This window comes from Falco peregrinus, chromosome 11 (genome assembly GCF_023634155.1).
Source record: "Falco peregrinus isolate bFalPer1 chromosome 11, bFalPer1.pri, whole genome shotgun sequence".
NCBI classification, from domain to species: domain Eukaryota; kingdom Metazoa; phylum Chordata; class Aves; order Falconiformes; family Falconidae; genus Falco; species Falco peregrinus.
Window position 1 is genome coordinate 10634681 of NC_073731.1, and position 20139 is coordinate 10654819.

The window sequence follows — 20139 nt, forward strand, 5'->3', positions numbered from 1 at the left end:
GCTGCCCTGCGCCCCTCGGGGGAGGGCGGGCAGAGGAAGAGGCGGCGGCTCTCGGCGCCGCGGCCGCGGGGCCCCTGTCGCGGCTCCCCTCGCTGTGGCTGCGCCCTCCGCGGGGCCCTCTCTCTCCCCTCCCCGCTACCCGGTGCCCCTCGGTGGGCAGCGGTGTCCCCCAGGCCGCTGCTGGCCCGTCCCCGCGGTCTGGCGCCGCTGCCGCGCTCCTGCTCGGCGCTCGCAGCCCCGGGCGGGGGAGGGGAGGGGCAGGCGGAGGGAGAGGCGGCGGGCGCTGTGAGGCCCAGGCCGCCGCTCGCCCCCGCCGCGTCTCTCCCCGGCCCCGGGATCTGGGGCTGCGGGGGGGCGGGAGGCAGGCGGGGAGGGCTGGCCTGAGCGGCGCCCAATGAGGGCGCGCTAGCGGGCAGGCGGGGCGGGGCGGAGGCGATCACCGCCCAATGGGGGAAGGGCAGAGGGCGCACTCGGAGCGGGGCGAGTCGCAGGCAGGAGGCGAGTCGGGACTCGGGCAGCGAGCGGGGCAGAGCGGAGCCGAGCCCAGCCGCTCGCTCGCAGCCGGGCGCCGCGCTGCCGGCCAGGACGGTGCTGCGGGAGCCGGCGGGCGGGGGGCGAACGGACTGACGGACGCCGCTTGCCGAAGGGCGCAGCGGGCGGAGCCGCCGCCCGCAGGAGAAGTTTGGCTGAAGCGGCCGCTGCCGCCGCGAGAGGAAACTTTCCTCGGGGGGCCGGAGGCGGGGGCGGCGGGAAGGAGCCGCGGCGCGCTCGGGTCCGCCGCCCGGCTCGGGGGCTTCCGAGAGGCTCCCCCGGCCCAGGCCGGGCTGCGGCGGCCGGGATGTACCTGGCAGCGGTCTCGGCGGGGAGGAGGCGCCCGGGCGGAGACGGCGGCTGGCACCTGGCGGCGGCGGGGTGGCTGTCGCTGCTGGCCCTGCTGCTGGGCGAGTCGGGGACGCGGGCTCTCGTCTGCCTGCCCTGCGACGAGTCCAAATGCGAAGAACCGAAGAGCTGCCCCGGTAGCATCGTGCTGGGGATCTGCGGCTGCTGTTTCATGTGCGCTCGGCAACGGAACGAGAGCTGCGGGGGAGTCTACGGGCTGCACGGGGCTTGCGACCGGGGGCTGCGCTGTGTCATCCGACCGCCGCTCAACGGGGACTCCATCACCGAGTACGAAGTGGGCGTCTGCGAAGGTGAGAGGCGGTGGGACACCGTCCGCCCACCCGCCGTCCCCGGGTGGGGGTACCGGCCGGCCGGGGGGGCACGGACGCCGCGCCGGTGCGTCCCGCTTCCCTCCCGCCGCCCGCCTGCCCCGCACCCCGGGGTCTTGTAAGCCTTTCCCTCCCCAAAAAACCTCATCCTTATTTAAAAGTTTCACCCTTCACTTTCTCAGCCTGAACTTCCAGGCTCTTCCACTTCTCGCTTTCCGTAGGGATTCACTGGTTTGCTAATAGCTGCCACCAGCTACTGATGCCCAGCTAAAAATCCTTGGTAAAGGACTTGGGAAGGGTCTGGCAGATGGAGATCGGCGGAGGTCAGTCGTGCACACATGATGCCTGTTCCGGATTCCCTCCTCCGTAAGGAAACACAAAGGCAGATCATCTGTTGTAAAGTTTTCCTTCCTGTTCCTGTCACTTAATATCTGCCCGCCTGTCCCGCTCGGTGTGTGATGATAAGCGGTGGCTTTTCCCGGCTGGAGCATCAAGGGGGAGGCAGAAATCCCCAGGGCAGAACTCCTCTCAAAGTCACTCCAGCTTCCTGCCGGCTGCTTGGGAGGTGATGAATTGGTATGAAATGCAAGAGGAGTTCACCCACCACCCCCCCCTTTCGAATTTTGTATCTATCGGAGTCCCTGCGATTTATTTTTTATAGTTTATAATTTAACCGGAGGCGAGAGGCAGACCTCTAGGCTCTTTTTGCCTTGTACCTTCAGCCCCCTTTTCCCCCAAGCTGAGGGAAAACATGGCGCTGTAAAAAGATTACAAATAACCAGTAGTTTGGGATATGTGTAAATGTATGTGAGACTCGGAGCGGGAGCTTCGACAATTCTGGAAAAGGAGCGGGAGGCGGGCGGCGCTCGGCGGGTAGAGGGCAGCAGCACGGCCGGGGAGCTATGCAGGCAGCATCTCGCCGAGAAACGGGCATTTAAAATGATGCGCTGTTTTGAGCGAGCTAAAACCGGTCGTTTCTAGGGGGCAGCTGACCTTTGTCCCGGCGCTCATTATTAGTTTAGGACGCCGTTTGCCTCCCTGACAAATAAATTGCAGATCACAGCAGAGCAGCGCGTCCTGCCTGTGCTGGAACCAATGCCATCAGCCCCTGCAGTTGGTGCTTGGGTAGGATGAGCTCCAGGGTTAAAAGCTCTATTGTTAAACGATTAAAAATAGCCCTAAACTACTCTGAAGAGCTTGGCTGAGACCATGTTGCTGAACATGTATACGTGCTGTGGGCTTTCTGTCTCGTTATTCTGATATGTATTGGAAAAGTTTTCTTCGGTAGAAAAGTGCAAGCAAAGAGGGGAGAAGGTACTTTAAAAACCTACCTGGTTTTGGATGAGTCTTCTCTTTTTGCATGTTTTCAGGTAAAAGCTTGGCTTAAACAGCTACCCCCTCGCCAGCTCCCCCCACATCCCCCGGTTAAAGGAACTAAAAGCCTGCAGTCATTAAATGTTCTAACTCCCTTACTGTATCACAGTACGAACGTCCCTGGCAGTTTAGGAGTATTTCATTCCTTTGAAGTGATGCAATCTGTACATTGCTGTAGTTCAACTCATAACACGTCCCATCTACTGTTGAAAATAGTGTGAAGCATTTGTTGGCAAGATTGCATTTCAGTTAGTGTTGTGGTTAGAAACTAGTTCCAGCTGTCTCTATAGGAATAGTTAAGGAGATAAGTTATCTATTCAGTTTTCATTCTCAGAAATGAAAAGCAACTGAGCTAAACTGTCAGCCTAATAAATAGTCCTGGAATACCTATTACTGAATTGTCAGGAAACTGCCTCATTCTAAGCAACAGGAGTAATGTGGTGTTCATGGCGCGTGTTGTGCATGAGGGGTGGCAGCAAGGAAAAAAGGGGACTTAATGTACTACCTCCGATGACTAAACCAAGGTTGATTAGCTCTATTTTTTTGATTGAGGTGACCCAAACAGTTGTGCAGTTTACAGGCACACATGCGACAGGGTAGGCTGGTGATGTCTGATGTGCCAGTAGTACTACGCCGTGCCTTTATCCATTAATGAAATGAAGGGTACTTTTTTTTTTTTTTTTTTTTTTTTTTTTTTTTAAATCCTGTCTGCTGGGAGTGCAAACCCTTTCGTGCCCCAGTTCAGAGAGGAGTAAATGGAAGTGACTTACAGAACTGTGTGAATAGAAATTGGTATTTTTACTGTCCTCCCTGTCTCTAGCTTTTTCTTTCACTGCAATTTTTTACACTGAAATGACCCCTACTGGCTATAGTTATAAGCATATTTTTTATCATTTTTGAAGCTTCAGCAGTGTCTTATTTCAAGAGTATCAACACATATTGGGCTACAGAAAGCTTTAAGAGCTGGAGTTTCAGCAGGTAAAAATACCCGTCCATTAACTCAGTTTTAGTATTTAATGCACTCAGCATAAGTGAACTCTGTAACACCTGATGGAGAAGTCTCTGTGGCACCTGTCACTGGTAGCCTCCATTTCTGAAACTAGAAACGGAGTAGTCTTGGTTAAACCAGTGTTTATTAATGAAATATGTTGCTGCTTCTGGGTTCTTCCCTTTATCCTAAAATCTGGAGGAATTCCTCATTTATCTCGCCACCTTAACTTTATGCAGTTTTAAGGCTCCATTCGTGGCATTATCCTGAAGTATGTAAATGCCCTTCGTGAATGTCCTTGCATTCTTGCTAAAGAATAATTCTGAGGTCAGCTTCCCCCAGCGTGGGCAGGTACCCTTCGTGAAGGGCAGTCTTGGGAGACTTTGCACACCTCCAGCCTCTGTTGGCTTTACAGGGATGCTGCTGGATTGGTTCCATAAGGTGTTAGAGCCTGCAGCCCCTTCCAAACACTCTTAACCTTGAGAAATTTTGAGCTCAAAGCAGGGACTGCCCTGGGTCTCTGCCTTTGAAGGTAGACCTGGAGCCATCCCCTAATTAGCTTGGAGTTCCCCCAAAATACCTGAGGCTGGGCTTCTGCAGCAGTCCGGCTGGGCACAGCTCCCACTTTCTGGGGCGTCAGAAAGCCTTGGAAAAGCTCTGCCAGAGAAGTTCGGTTACTCTGAAGGTACTTCGTGTGATGGCTCTCTTGTCTGTTTCAACACTTCGCCAATTTCTGGTGCTATTAGATGAAGAGGCCTTGATTGCTTTGCTCAGCTCTTCTAAGGCATAACAGTAGCAAGTAAAATAACACTGAAAATGAGCTGAGCTGAAATTATTTTTAACTGTGTAATAGAAACATAACTTTTCACAATATATTTGAAATGCACAGTTAACAGAACTGCTAGTCTCACACTGTTCTTGTGTTCCTTTCAGAACATACTTCCGTATGAATTAAACACTGTGTAGTCATTGAAAGAAGGTATTTCTGCTCTAGTAACTTACTAGTAACATACAGCGCTTTGTTTGTTTTGGTGTGTTCTTTTGGTGGAGTTTGGGGTTCTTTTTGGGGGGATGAATACAGTTACTGCTATATTCTTTTTGCTGATGGTAGGTAGTTTAAGGCTTGCCTTGAGTACTTGGGGCTTGTCTGCTTATTGTGTAGGTTCTGAACTAGAGTTCCCTCAGGACCAGGAGAAAGCTGCTGTAGCAGACTTGAGGCAAGTATATGTGTTCGTGTTAATCATCTAGGAGGATGGTAGAAGCTTGTCCTGCTGTGGCTAGTCCTGGTATCTTAGAATCATCGAATCATTTAGGTTGGAAAAGACCTTTAAGATTATTGAGTCCAACCATAAACCTAACACTGCCAAGCCCACCACTGAACCATGTCCCTGAGCACCACATTTACTTGTCTTTTGAATACCTCAAGGGATGGTGGCGTAACCGCTTCCCTGGACAGCCCCTTCCAATGCTTGACAAACCTTTCAGTAAAGAATTTCTTCCTAATATCCACTCTTCTACTGAACTGCATCTTTTGGGGAACTTGGAGCATTACTGCCTGTCTGACTCCTTGTTGGGACAAGCAGTGAGAACTTGGGTGTCATGTCGTCCCCCGTCCCGTCCCCCTCCCATGCACCATGAAGCCTACTGTGGATTAATTTTCCTCCTGTAGAAACATGTGCTAGAGTATGATGTGTAAGGGCACACTGTACTGTATGTAACCAAACTGCAGAGAACCTGGAGCTGATGAGAGGAAAGGAAACTTTGAAAACTTAGCTTTTTTTTTTTTTAAAAAAAATAATTGTTGCTAGTATTTTTACCATAAGTGGTGCTGCTTCTTGTAACTTCTGTAGCTAGTACCCTTGGGAGAAACTTGTTTTCAGTTGTCTTCAGACCCATGCCCTGTAGCTAATGGGTCATGGACCCAAAGCATAGCACGTGATGCTTTCTCTCCAGACAGACTTCTATACAACATGCTTGGCTTTTTGCCCATGATGCGGTCCAGACCCCTAAAGATCAGGTAGTATTTTGCTTTGAGTAAGAGTTACTGAAGTTCAGGTAATTTAGAAGTCGCATGTGGGTAACCTGGTTGTTTATATCTGTTTGACTGGAGCAGTGTTGCCCAGATACCTTAACTTTTTGTTTGGGTTTTTATCTTACTCTGAGTGGCTAGGGAGATGTCCAAATAGTTCTGATGTGTGTACACAGGACTTCCTCCGCTAACATCGCATGTTAGTACTGATGATTAAGTCTGGGACTTAATCATTATTAAGTGATGCACTAAATGATTGTTGGCATGAAGACAGTCAAAATACTTGGTTCAAAGGGTGTCAGCAATCCAGACTTTTTTTTTTGTGTGTGTGTATGTATGTAAAAATTATTCATGGTGTCAAAAAAAAACTATCACGAAAATTACTGACCTTGTGAAACTGGAATGAGAACTAATTCTTTGGTGAATGTTCAGATTCTCACGTGCTAGTCTTGACCATATTTAACAGGGTTTTTTTTTATTTAACATATTTAACAGACCCTTTCCCTACCCCCTAGGAAACACTTCCTAGGCACACGCTGACTTCATAAGCACAGGCTGGGTGATTTCTAAGCTATTTCTACTCCGTCTTGTGTCAATGCCGAAATCGCAACATCAGTAAAAGCATGCATCTTTGAGTATGGCATGGAATTTGAATTAGATCAGGTGCGTATTTGACTTGGAAATGGTTTCCTTTCTGTTTCTGGGCATCATGTTTCTATTTTAGAAATCACTTGGTTCCACTATTTCAACAAAAATTAAATGGAAAACTCAGATAGGAGGAGGGATATTGATACAGGAATTGGTAGGCTTTTGCTTTTTGTGGATCAGCACAGTTTAAAACTGGAAATATCACTGTGGATAGGCTGAATGACTACACATCTCTTAAGAGGAATACGCTTTTATTTATTTTTATTTTTTTTAAACCATTTGATTTCACATGACTGTATGTCAAGCATCCTCTGCTGAAGTGAATTTTTCCCTGAAGAAAATGGTTATTTCATCAGATTCCCTAGAATCATGCTGGGTATAAAGATTCTTATTTTTTATTTTTAAACTACCTTCAAACTTGTCAAATAGTAATTTCTGCACTCCTAGGCATGTTTGCTGGTTTAAGCACCCTCCAGCTGATTCAAGTATACTTGCATAATTTAATTTCTTGTGTAGTACTTAGTCAACCAAAATGTCATTTGACTGGCAGGCATATTATGCAATAATGAATCCATTAGTATGGCTCAAAAATACCTTCCTCTTCCCCTCCTTCCTCTGCCTCTCCTCAAGGATTCTTCATCTCAATGCATAAAGTTTACAGCATCTTGCAGACAGGACCAAATGTTTCTCTGTTTTAATGGATTAAATGCTTTGCAGAAGTGACCTATTAAATGTCTCTTGTGACTTGTAAACCGCTTTCATTTGCAAATGCATTTAATCTACAGGGAATGTAAACTTGGATATGGTGAATTCAGGGTTTTGCCTGAGACTTCAGGTGACACCAGTTGTGTAGTCTGGCAAGATAATGTTTTAACTCTCCCTTTTGGTATTTACGCATGTAGTTTGGAAAATGACGGATACTGACACAGAAAACTTACGTATATGGAGAAACTTAGCAGTATAAACTAACATGGGAAGACAGCCTTTATACAAACTAGATAAAATTCCACATAAGCATCTGAGTCAGAAGAGGGTCCCTGAGGGAGCTCTAGTCTAAGCAGACTAGTTTGGCCACGTTTGGGGGGAATAAGCCCTTAAGAATGTATTGAGATGAATGAACGCAGTTCACTGCCTTTACCAGAGGCAATATTAGCTCCCCAGCAGCTTTCACTGGGTATACTGAGAACTTTACTTCAGCACCTGCAAATCATGTTAACACCTTGAGGGTCATGAGCATGCAAGTATTTCAATAAGAAAACAAACTGGAGAGCATAGGGTTGTGGACAGGAGGGAAAGCACTGGCTCACAGGCAGGCACTCATTCCTATGTTCTTACTCGTTTCCAAAACTTTAAGCCTTATAGAGCCAGCTGTCTTGACAGTGATAGGCTTCAGGTGTTTTTTTAATTAGTGAAAGATCTAGCAAGTGTAATCTTTCTGAATCAGAGAGAGACCATTCTCTTGGGTCCCTTATCCTTGAAACTAATTAAACTTCAGTGTTTTGCTACAGCCTGTGTTGCGCTCTGTTCAGGACTTTCTAAAAAGGTTGGATGAATGTATGTGGAGGTTTTTCTTCCCCTCACTGATGGTCTGTGGATAAAGAGCTGGGGTCATACTGATAATGGTATTACATCTGCTAAAGTAAAATGTGCTGCTTTGATAACAGACACACTGAACTTGATGTCCAAGTTAAGCTTTAGAAAAAGGAAAAAGCCTTGATGTTAATTCTAAATCCAGGGTATGTAGAGATTTTCCTGTGGTCTTCTGTGACTTCAGGAATCAGGTGTAATTCCTTTGAACCATCCTGCAATTCTGGTGTTCAGTGATGCTGCACTAATGACTGGGGGGAGAAAGTGGCAAAAGGTTTAGGATATCAGGTTTCTTCCAGTAGTTTGAGCTGCTCGTGGTATAGGTTGCTTTATTCATATCTCTGTTCCAGAATTTGTCTTAGGCAAAACTTCTTCCTCCTCCTGTCAGCTTTGCCTCTGCTGAGCAGCTTGTGCAAGCTACCGGCCAGCTTACTTGTTTGCAATGCAGCTGGTGCGTGCTGCTGTACACGCAGGCTTCTGAAGAGTGTAGGTACAGAGTGCAACTTGAGAAAAGAATTGGAATTTTATCCACCTTTGGAAAATGGATGTGATGGTTTGGCCCTTTGCTGAAGCTTTAGCATATTTTTTTTTTAAAGAGTTTTCTAGAGCTAGAAGAAAAATCTGCTGGGACAGCTGAAACTCTGCTGTCCGTGCTCATTCTAATCAAGGGAGTACTGGCAGAGGCTGTGGCTGACCCATTAAACCCTGGGACACCACGTAGTATTTTCAGTCAACTATTTACAAAGAAGACATGGTTCTGGTCATAAGATTGAAATAACTCACTTGCAAGTCTCTTCTTCAGATGCTTAAATGTCTAGGGGTCAGACTTCAAAACTAATTACTTATTATTTCCAAACATTTTTGAGGCAGAAGGCTATTGGACATAGCGTCCAGTCTTGTTGCGGGAATGGGGGGTGGTACCTGGAGAACTGAAATATTGCAGACAGTGTGGGCAAGGGAAAACTATAACACTTGAAATAGTTGTCTATGTCATGTGGTTTGCTTAACACTTCCATTTATCTCATTGCTTTCCTTATGGCTATTGTGGAGTTTCTGATAATTATATGGAAAGCTGGTTTGTTTAAATACTTTCTGCATTCCTTGGTATGAAATAACTGCCTTGAGACACATGCAGAGCTGCTGCAGTGAAAATCTGTCTCGCTATACCAGGGAATCACCTGAGATACACGCTCTTGAATAAGATAAATCAGGCAGTCAGATTTGAGACGAGCCTTACACGTATGGTGTTCCTGAGGTATCTAAATGTTATGGTGTGGTTTTGCTGTCTAGCTTTGACTAGAAATTTTATCAGGAGGCAGCAAAACCCTGTTGTACTGATGCACATTTCACATAAAGCTTTGATTTTGGAAAGTGCACCCTTCCAGAAGGTGGGAAAACTGCTTTATCATAAAACTCTCAGCTGGGTGTTTTACCATAAAAGTTTCTGCCAGCTCTGGTCCCCAGTTCATGGCTTCACTGATAGAGTAAGTTGGGAGAGGGGAGAGGATTGCAGCCAGTACATGAGCTCAAACTCACTTCAAGGCTAGCCTTCCCTTCTGCTGCTTTTCAAGGTCTGGGGCTGGGTTTCAAGCATTCTTTAGTGGTGATTAGTCAGTTCTATTGTTCAGCTCCTCCAAAACATGAATTTCCTTTCCATCATTCTTTTTTTTCCTGTTCAAAGAGAAGCCAAAGCTTACTGGCAAGAAGTATTTCCTTTTTTTTATTTTAGAAAGTCTGTAGAATCTTTTCAGAGTCTCATACCATCTTAATGAATACCACTGATTTGAAAATGCTGTTGTGTATCCCAGTGTGTGGGAGTGGTGTGGCTCAGACCTTGGGTCTGAATTGATGGAGAAGCTTCTGAAAGGTTCCCCCCCTCCCTTTCCCATAGGGCAGTATCAGTCCCAGTAGTGATCACTTCTGTGTCACTGTGAAACCCGTTCTCTCTTCTCCTTCAAATGCAGGATTTAAAAGGATGCAAGAGTCTGTAAGATGTGACTTTATTTCATTTTCAGATCAGCACTGTATTTGATGGTCTCCTTGCTCTTTCAGTATCCTGAGAACCTGCCTGTCACGCTTTAAACAGGCAGACATAGCTGAGGAACATGCTGTGGTTAAGTGTGAATTATGGGAGTTCACTCAATTCACTCCAGTTATGTTTACCACCACCCCTACCCCCCCGACTTGGAATTTAAGATTATTGTGGGTGCAGTGCTTGTATATTAATGTTCAGCAGTGATAATTTAGTGACTATTCCAGCATGTTGCTTGCTGGTTTGAGGTGATGCCTTATCTTTATAAACAGTGAAGGAAAACAGTATATGGTTTTCCGAACAGTAGCTGATATTAATTAAATGTCCAGAAAGGAAGAGAAGGGTTGGGGCACAAAAGAGAAGATTTTGTGGCAGGCAGAAGGAATTGGGAACTCAAAGGAAGGGAAAGCAAAAAATTTAAGCAGGGAAGAAGGAGCCTCTTAAAAGGTCTTTCCTTGTACTTTTAACTTGCACCTGTTTTGAGATGGTCCTTTGCATATGGGGACAACAATTGCAACTATAGTGAGCTGCTGTGTACTTTATAAACGCACAGTAAAATAAGGCTCTAAGTTAGTTTCTCATAGTTGCATGCTTTTCTGGAAACATGAGCAGCTGTTCAGGTGAAGAAGATGTAAATGCTTCAGTCCTGAGCATCGTGCCTTGCATGCTGCTGTGCTGCTGTGTTCTGAGTGCTGGTATGTGGGATTTGGCATGGAAGAAGTGATGGAATGCTGCTTACCAGAGGCATGTTTCGCAGACTGGACCTGTTGTTTAAGGACCTCTTGCTCAACTTGTTAATGCCTTAATCCTCTTCCCTACTCTAGCTGCATGCTATGACAGGTCTCGGGAGTTCAGCAACCCAGAGCAGCACTTGAACTGTTAGCAAGCTGAAACGTTTGCTTTGCAGAAAGCAAGTGATTATATGAATGATGGAAGAAAATGGAAAAGGTTTGGAATTAATGCGATGCCTCCCCTCGCATGCTTTCCTGATGGTATGAAAGCACACTTAAAAGAATGAAAAAAAACCCCAGCTATGTCCAAGGCTTAACTTTGGTCTGAGTAAATGCAGAACTGCTTTACTGGCTGAAAAGGAAACTTGCCTGAATGAGTTGGAAGGAGTGAAGAAATGCATGTAGGTAGACATGATTTGAAAGAGTGATTTCTGAGCTATAGCTATCGGCCTGATGGGAACATGGGAACCACTTCTAGACAGTGTACAATAGGTAGCTGAGTGGCTATATAACAATCCAACGTCAGCTCAAGACTACTAAAAAGTGGCCCGTCCCTTTTTTGCCCCTACCTGGTCATGCCAGCACAGAGATGGTGGAAAGCACAGCTAAACTGAGATCAGTTTGGATGAAAACTAACAGTTTACTTGGGCTGCTTTTCAGCTGGATTGTTTGTAAAAACTCAAGAATGTTAAACACCTACTTGGTTTTTCATATTTTTAAATGTCCTTGAAGTCAGCTAGTGGATAAGATGTGCATACCGAAGCCTGAGAGGCTCTTAGATTCTTACATTTGGGTTTTGTCAACTCTGCTTGCAGAGAAGTAAAGCATTCACAAATGATTAAATCTCAGTTTCTTCCTTCATATCATCCAGATTTCTGAGAGGTACGCATGAAAGAGCACTCTTCTTAGAAGGAAGCCATAGAGGAGGTCAAACAGCATGCAGGAAAATGCTTCTGCGGTCTGAAATTGTTCATGAACTGTCCCAGGTCTCCAGATTACTGGTGTGTAAAAGTTTGTTTTTCTGAATAGTCCACAGGACATGATTATCTCAGGAGTAATAGAGGCTAGGTTATATGCTTCACGGAGCCTAGACTTTGTTCAAGACATGTTTCCATTATCAGCTGAAATACTGCTGACCTTTAAAGGAAGAAGCAATGCTGTACTACTGGATGACCGCTTACCTGCATCAAGCACAGCACTAGATGCCTTCTCATCAAGTAACTAAAGCTTTGCATTGCAGTGAGACACAGGATTCATCCCTTTAGCTCATGCGAGTGCTCTCATGTGGTTGTACCTTTTGTACCAAGGAATTTTGTTCTGCCTATACTGATATGACTTCTGAGGGTTTACTTTGTAGTAAACAAGTACTCATTTAATGGGACCTTAAGATTCTGTTGAAAAAAAGGACAAAATCAACTAGCAAAAGGAGTCTTAAGTCTGCATGAAAGATCATGCTGGACTGCATTGATTTACTAAACTAAAATAAGCTCTCTTCTTATGACATGTTTGTTCCTTTATTGATAGCAATCGTATTTCTAGACAAAATGGTGTGAAAAGCAGACTGGCAAAAGATGTTCAGGCTGGAACTGGATTTGTATTCTTCCTGTCTGAATGATTCAAGATTCAGCTGTTAGATGTATAGCTTGCAATTATTACTGAGGGATTTCTCTTCTCTCCTGTCCTCTTAATGGCTACCAAGCTAGTTTGGGGGCTGTGGCACCGAAGACTTCAAGTGTGCCTAGTACTGGGGCATGCGCTTCGTATGTACCCTCTCTTCTGTTCCCATCCGAGAAGCCATGAGAGGTGGCAGGCAAGATATCGAACACTAACCTGTCCTGGAAGTGACATAATGTTTTGGGCAGTGCTGCAGCGTGTGGTGCATCTGCATCGAGGCGTTCTGCCGTGAGCGAGGAACAGCCCTGCTGCCCATGCCAGGTGGGTACCACCTTACGGGGGGTGAGCCGCTCCTGTGTAACAGGTATCCCGCTGATCTCTGTCAGCCTTGAAAAGATCTAGTTGCTGAAATGCCACTGGGCAGAGACACAGAACTGCTCTGAACTGGTGTGCTGGAAAAGCAAAAGCGTGCTGTCATCCCCGTCTGTGGGCTCCACCTGTCTGCACTATGCTGGTCTCGGGGTGCTGGTGGGCAGAGCAGCTCTGGGGAGGGGGGCCAGCCTGTCCACAGTGGTAAGGGAGGAAAGCCTATGTGTCAGAAACAAGGAATGATTCAAACAGTTTTCTTAAGACCATTGAACAGACCAATCTGGATGAAGCTGTGGTCCCTGTGGTTACAGAATTGGAAACACCAAGTCTTGGAGTGTAACTATAGCCTCTTTTGTTCCTGTCATTACGTGGATTACTGCTGTGATTTGTAAAATACAAATTGTCCAGGCGGTATTCCGGCTTCTCGAAAACAGGATGTATTATTGTTCTCCAAATTCTCATGATTTTTTTTTTTCTCCCTCTGCATGCGTGGCCTCCTCACAATGAAAGTGTCCCAAGTGTCCCAAGCGTTACTGAAGCGGCATCTTTTCTTGAAAGAATTTTAATAGTTTCTCTTCAGGAACTTCTACGCTTCCTTTGGCTTTTATTGATAGAGTTGTTGTATGGGATGATAGATGAACTTTAACTAAAAAAAAGAAAAAAAAAAAAAAAAAGACAAATTACTTCCTGGGGTTAATGACTGCCCTTCCTCTGCTGTTTTTATGGCGTAGAAGAGCCATGGGGTTCCCATGGAAGTTCCCTTCATTATGTCTAAAATCGACCTGGTTTTTATTCGGTGCTTTTTGTCAGCAGGGTACTCTGCTGACTTACAACAGAAAGCAAGCAAGTAGTTGTACAGGGAGAAACATACCTCTGAGAGTTGGCTGTGGCGCTTTCTGTAGCACCATTACTTGATAGGTAAATGGCTTTTTCCAGGTGTTTCCCCCAAATGGGAAAACCTGCAGGTTAGTGCATGTTCTGCATGTTTCTTAGAGTGGACAGTACTTGCATGTCAACCCCAGAGTGTGTGTGTATGTGTGTACACTGTTATTTACTACTGGTTTTTAGACTTCTTTTGAGTGTCAGGCTATAAATGACAAAGAGTTTGTGTTTGGCTGTGGCCTCCCATACTGGAGGACACTTCTGATAACCCCAAAACCAACAACCCCCCCCCGCCCTTCATAGCTGGAAGATGTTTATCTGTTGGTTTGGGTTTTTTTTTTTTTCAGATGTTTCTTGGCAGGATCTGTATCGGAAATTTGCTTGTTGGTAGTGTATATTAAAATTGAGGTGAACCTACCAGAAGGTGTGACGTGAAAGCTGCTGTGGAATATGAGGATGTAAAGATTGATAATAAATGTTTGTTTCTTTTGTCATTACTAGAAGCCAGTGGACTTTCTGTGTGAATATTTTGTGGTACTTGTTTTGGTAGACAGACCAGGTTAGAAAATGATCTGGTGCTCTGTAGCGAAGAATACCTAATGACTAGTTTATTTTCTTGAATCTTGCATAAAAAGCACATGTCTTACTTAAACTTCTGCTTTGGTGGGATGTTGCTGGGTGTGCACTTGACCTAAGGAAGCTGAGATCTTGTAGGACTGGTAATCTTGGTGGAACTCTACCAGCTGGATTTATCGCTTCCTGGACGGGGGTGGGGTGGGGTGGTGGTGGGGTGGAGTGGAGCATCTTGTTGCATGTAGCCTCCTTCTAAAAGGGAAATGGGCAGCTGTGCAGTGGGAACATCAATTACACACGTTTGACGGGACTCATTGGAAAGAAGCAGAATTATTTGAGCAGAAAGACTCGTTCCGGCCCAGCTATCCCTCCGCCCCTTGACAGCAAGGAGCGTGATGTGCTTGAGCAATTCTCCTAGAGTGTGGATGGCAGTCCAGGAGTGCTGGAAAAATCACTTTTGGTTATATTACAGAATTGGAGGCCTGGCATCTTGCAGTATTTTTGTAATGAAAAAGTTATCTCTGTGGAGTGAATTCTATGTGATGTATTTTTAATCGGGTTTAAAAATGCTCTCTTTCTGACTCAATTTTGACTTCTGTAACAGCTGCAGATTCTGTCCAGCATTCTCACTTCCATGATAAATATAACTTCAAGTATCTGCAAAAGTTATTTCAGTTAGAATAGCAGTCATTTGTACTACAGCTATGCATTTCCCTGAGACATCATAGTTTTTCATACAGATGGAAGTAAACAATGCCAGTAGCTGTAGCAAAATGGGCAATAGAACAGCTGCAAAACATGGTATTTGGCAAACCCCACAGTTTAGATTAATCCATTATTTTTTTTTAATGTGTTATCTTCTGTTTAGCACTGTTGAACTCCAAGTAGATCGCACCCAACTCCAAAGCAGCTGAATTTATATGCTACAGCCAAAATCCAATAGTGAGTGAGTTTGTTTGTTTATTTTAGATGAAAACTGGGATGATGATCAGCTTCTTGGATTTGAACCATGCAATGAAAACCTTATAACAGGTTGTAACATAATCAACGGGAAATGTAAATGTGACACCATTCGGACCTGTAATAATCCGTTTGAATTTCCAAGCCGGGATACTTGCCTGTCGGCCTTAAAAAGGATTGAAGGTAAGCACTTGTCTTCCATAATTCAGTTAGTAATTTTTTTGTGCATTTGATGAAAAGCTAGGGTCTAGTTTAATGTGTTTTAGCATGACCTGGGTGGTTTCAGATACCTGTGGTCTTGTACTTTTCAGAAGACAGTTGTATGTTTTAAAGGAAGATAGGATTTCGGTAAGCTTGGTCTTCTGAATGCATAGGTTTGGAAGAAGCTACTACTCTATGTATTATGATGTTTTCAGATTTTAAGACTAAACCAGTTCTGTTTATAGTTCATGATAGCTACCGTAGCATATCTTTGGCTGAGAAGCAGTGGGGAAAACTCCCTTTAGATGTATTGATATATGACTGAACCATGAATAAACACAGTGGATTGTGTTAGCAAAGGCATAGAAAAAGGAGTAGTTGTTGATTATGCTTGTATGTTTTCTTGTATGAATGCATGAATTGTTATTTCTTTAGGTTTACATAACGTAGCATTACTTTAATGCTCATATTTTTCAGTTTGTGTTCCTTTGATTAGACTTGCATTACGCCACATACGTTTATGCTACTGCACGGATACATGATGGGTTTTTGTCTGGGTTTTTTTTGGCTTTTTTTGTTGCTTATGGCTGAACTGGAAATGAGTTCGCTCAAAAAAATTCAGTCGGAATTCAATTCCCACGATGTGTTTCTAGGACTGTTTTGAACAGCTATCAAAGCTTTGATCTTGGGTCCTTTCTATGATGCTGTAATTACTGTTTATTTTCCAAAGTGTCCAGGAACATGCAAAAGTTGATTAGTGGTGTGAACCTGCTTAATGACTTTACTTTAAACATTGGTTTAAAGTCATATTGCAAAAGTAAATGTATTTATAAGGCTACTAACCATATTTAAAGTTGCTATCTTTGAGTTAAGGAGGTGTGATCTGATGTCATCTGTTGTAGTCCTTTTGTGATAAGAAAAGTGGGTTTGAGCTTTACATTAACCAAGGAGATCTTGTGAGAAAAATGCAGCTGGTGGAAGTATGTTTGTTATCATTGTACGCCTGTAGTGACTGATGTCATGACCAAGTGCATTGCGTGGGTTTGTGTTGTTTTGTAGGTCTAGGAAGAGGAGAGGCACAACCTCCGGCCTCTTGTTTGTTGTTGCAGTAGTGGGCAGTAGTGTATATGGGTTCTTAAATAACCTTACTACTTCTATTTTTATTGGTGAATGTGTGACTAAGTCTGTAGTAGTTCAGCAGGACTCTAATGGCATGACAATTTATCATGTGTTTAACTTGCTAAAAATCTCTTGTGGGATGCCTTTTTGTTTTTTGCAGGCTTGGAAGAAATGGACTTAAGTTTGTGGAATGGTATAGCTAAAGCAGGTTGTGAGTAACTTGCCTTCAGCAGCTGCTTGTTTCGGCTAAAGTGGCATTTTAAAAAGAGCTGCCTTTTGAGCTTAGCCAGGTGGTAACAATATGCTACATGTAAACTGTCTGGCATGACAGTGATGGTGCGGTTGTTTTTCAGAGGTGTACTTTTCTTTTTTGTTTTCATTTTCTTGGTTTTATTTCTTTTCTGGGCGTAAAGTGGAGGATGTTCTTCCAAAACCTCAGACTATATTAGAAGAGTTTAGGACACGTTGATTTTTAATCCTTCACAGGTAGGAAAGATAGTGATAAAACAACAACGGTACCCTTATGTATCAGAAATCTGGCAGTTAGACCTTGAGTATTAGAACAGTCCAGCTTTTACTCATAAGGATGTGAATTTGCATTTGAATCCTCAGACTATCAAACCCTGCCACTGAGGAATGTTTGAAGTTAAAGCCATCCATATTTCCTAACAGAAGGGCAGAAGTCATAGCATAACTTTGATTTGTCTGCATTTGACAGCAGTAGTCAGTTAAGTCTGCCTGCTGTGTTTTGCACTGTAAATGCTTATCCCTCTTTCTCAAAATAGGATTGGGAATTGAATCATAACTGCTTATGGAGGCTGTTTCCTTAAATGCATTACTTGTTTTGGTAATTAAAACTCAATTAATGCTTCATCCTGTACCTAAGCTAATGGAAAAGAAGAGTAACTTTCTCCCCTCGTGCTTGCCACATCCCTATTCAGTAAGCAAGCCAAGTCTCTTGGGTAGAATGGGATAGGTACTTTGGTGTGTCTGTGCCGCTATTTGCTGTTTGAGTATTTCAGGCTTTCAAAATTTAAAGCCTAGAAGTTGATTTGATCCATTTGGAAAGTCTACCTGAAACATGCTTGGGCATTAAACAAAACAGGCTCTTTGAGCATGTTAAAACAAAGAAATCTTTCAGTTTCTTTAAGGCAAGTTAAGTCCTAAACTGTATTATCGTGGAAAAAGGAGTGATTCGTAAGATCAGTTAAATATGTCTAAGATTTTCCTGAAATCCAAAGTACTGATGTGTACTTTACTCTTGGCTTGTCTGTTGAAGATAATAGCAGGAAGATTTGAAAATAGTAATTCAGATCTTGAAATACTCTTAATAGAATCCACTGGCATGGAAAGTAAGACCAAGAGAGGGTAGTCTTATGTCCCTTTCCTCACCAGACTTGATATGGTAATTAAATGCACAGTGTGATTAGAAAGATGTAAGTTGAGCACCTGAATGATATCCATCTGTGCCATGTGCCATGATCAGAGTTTCTCAAGTAAACTTAGAAGAAAAGTGCCATCTAAGCAGCTACTTCTGTGTATTTTCTACTTTGAGGATACTTACTAAATAATTGAAAATGCTTTGTGTTGTTCAGTGACATGTGTCACTCTGCAAGATTTTGATATTCATTATAAGTTTGTGTGTCATTCACATGTTGTTGAACTTCCATAACACAACTGAGGCAAGGGAAGATACTTAACCCCATACTGCTGAGGGGAAAAAGGGGTCAGGTAGCCTTCCTTCTAATTATGGAGGTAATTGGGAAGGGAGAAGGTCCTACCAAGGGAACTTTTTTAACTTTACAGAGTATTTGACTAATTGGAACCTAGAAAATTAGTATACAATGGCATCTAGAGAAACTCTGGCTGGAGGAATTTCATTAAAGTTGCATAGCTATGACAAATTGTCTTGGGCTGTATAAATTCATTTAACTGAGGAGCCGTCTTTCAGTTTCCTGAGCAGTTGAGGCAAGGCGGTTATAGAGGCCAGTGGTGCTAGGTCAGTGTGGTTTGCTTGTTCTGATTAAAATGAATTCTGTGGCTTTTCTTTCTTTCTATCTCCTTTTTTTCTTTTTTCTTTCTTTTGTTTTGTTGGATTATTCTTTTGTTGTTGTTGTTCTTTCCTTGAAAGAAGAAGGAAGGATGTATTTAGGCTGCCTGAACCATGCTAAGTATACGTAGGTCTGTGCACAGGAGGTGCTGGTGCCAGTGCATAGCGTTAGCTGTAGGTGCCAGCTCTATCAGCCTGTATGGCTGCCTCTGCCTGCAGGTGTAGAATCCGTTCCATAAGTATGACCTGGCAAATAACAAGTGGTAAGCTGAAATCTGAAGTACCATCTCCAGATACGAATGTGTATGTGCTTAAGGGGTCGGGGCTTTTGCACGTGCTCTGGTTTCTTCTGTCTCTTTGCGCTCACGCCTTGCCTTTCAAGTGCCTCTCCAGTCATCTTCCTTTTGTATCTAGTTTGTCTTATACTGAAGCTTTTCAGGCTGTGTGTGGTCTTCCCTTCTGGGCTTGATGTCAGTTCTAGCTTGCTTACCCAGCTAACCCAAAGTTTTTCTTGTTACCTTGGTATAGGATCTTTCCCTGTCGGCTTGTGTCTGCCTGCCTTCCTGGGCTCCTCATATTGCATTCTATTTTTACCTTTTTCTGCCTCCTTTTCTTGCTTTCTTTGCCTACCTATTTCATCCCATTCGCACCCCAGTTCACTTAAACAAGCTACATGAGGCAAATAGGGCAACTTTATCTGTCCTTCCTTCCCAAAATTGGGCTGCACGGGCTCTGACGTTGTGTGGTGTAGGTGGCACTGACAGGGCCTGAAAGCCACGTTCTTGATTTTATCTCCCAGAGCCTTGCTCTGCCCTGACTGGGACAGCCTGTAATGAGGAGAGTCTGCTTTAATCTCTACCCAAATGCATGTAACTTCTGTAGGGGTGCTGAAAAAACCCTATTTTTTTTATTTGCAAAGGAAGGACTATTTGCAAGAAAGGACTGAGAGGCTGGTGTGGGGTCTCAGTCATACCGGTACTGAATGCCCTTGTCACCCCCACCCCGTGCCCTTGTTTCCCTGGGCAGATAGGGTTGGATACATTTGAAAGGATTGGTTTTGTCATAGAACTTGGTAGCTAACTTCTAACTAATCTTCGTGTAGATGTATTGCAAATGTTCAAAGACTTGTTACTTGCGTAGAGTACCACATAGTGTAAAGCATGCTGAGGCCTTAGAGGTCTCCCAGCTCTATTACCAGGCTTAAAGTGTCTGCTTCCCTGTATGGGCCGTCAGCGACTTACCATATACACGATTTGCAAGGAGGTCACGAACCATCCTACTGTGAGGAAATACACATATTTGGGGCTAGAAAGAAACTGTCTGGAAAAGCTATCGCGTACCTAAGTAATAATAGATTCCTGTGTTGGGTTTTTGTTGTTGTTATTTGAAAAGCTTTTGGTTATTGTCTTGATGAGCGCCTGCTCTGATATGGCTCAGGAAATCCTGTGTTCTTGAGCTTGGAAAGCTTGTCTCTATTCAAGAGACTGCTAACGATGACAGTTTGGTTGAACTTGGGCTGTTGGAGTGGACTGTGGAAAATACGGCCAGAGGGTGAAAAGTGATGAGATGCCATCTGTCTGCTGAGCCACAGTAACAGGCTTAAGTCTAATAAGCTGCATCGACACATTCTTGTAGTTGTGATCTGCTAAGATTTAGCTGTGGACAGTACAGAAGAGTCAGTTCTTCAGACTTTGCGTGAGACACTGAGGATTGGGGGTGAGGGAAGTGGCGGAGAAAGTTGTGTGGGGGTTTTTTGTTTGGTTGGGTTTTTTTT

At 44.2% G+C, this 20139-nt stretch overlaps 1 protein-coding gene across 2 annotated transcripts in view; it reads left to right on the forward strand.

The window, feature by feature from the left end:
• The first annotated feature begins 433 nt into the window (after positions 1–433).
• Positions 434–20139, forward strand: part of CRIM1 (cysteine rich transmembrane BMP regulator 1) — a 188329-nt gene continuing 168623 nt past the window's right edge. Inside the window, exons 1-2 of one of the 2 annotated variants that reach the window (XM_055816289.1) lie at positions 434–1190; positions 15005–15178. In XM_055816289.1, the coding sequence (XP_055672264.1) occupies positions 839–1190; positions 15005–15178 (526 nt within the window). In that variant the 5' untranslated portion in view covers positions 434–838. The remainder of the gene's footprint in view (positions 1191–15004; positions 15179–20139) is intronic. The other variant, XM_055816288.1, reaches the window with a different exon arrangement.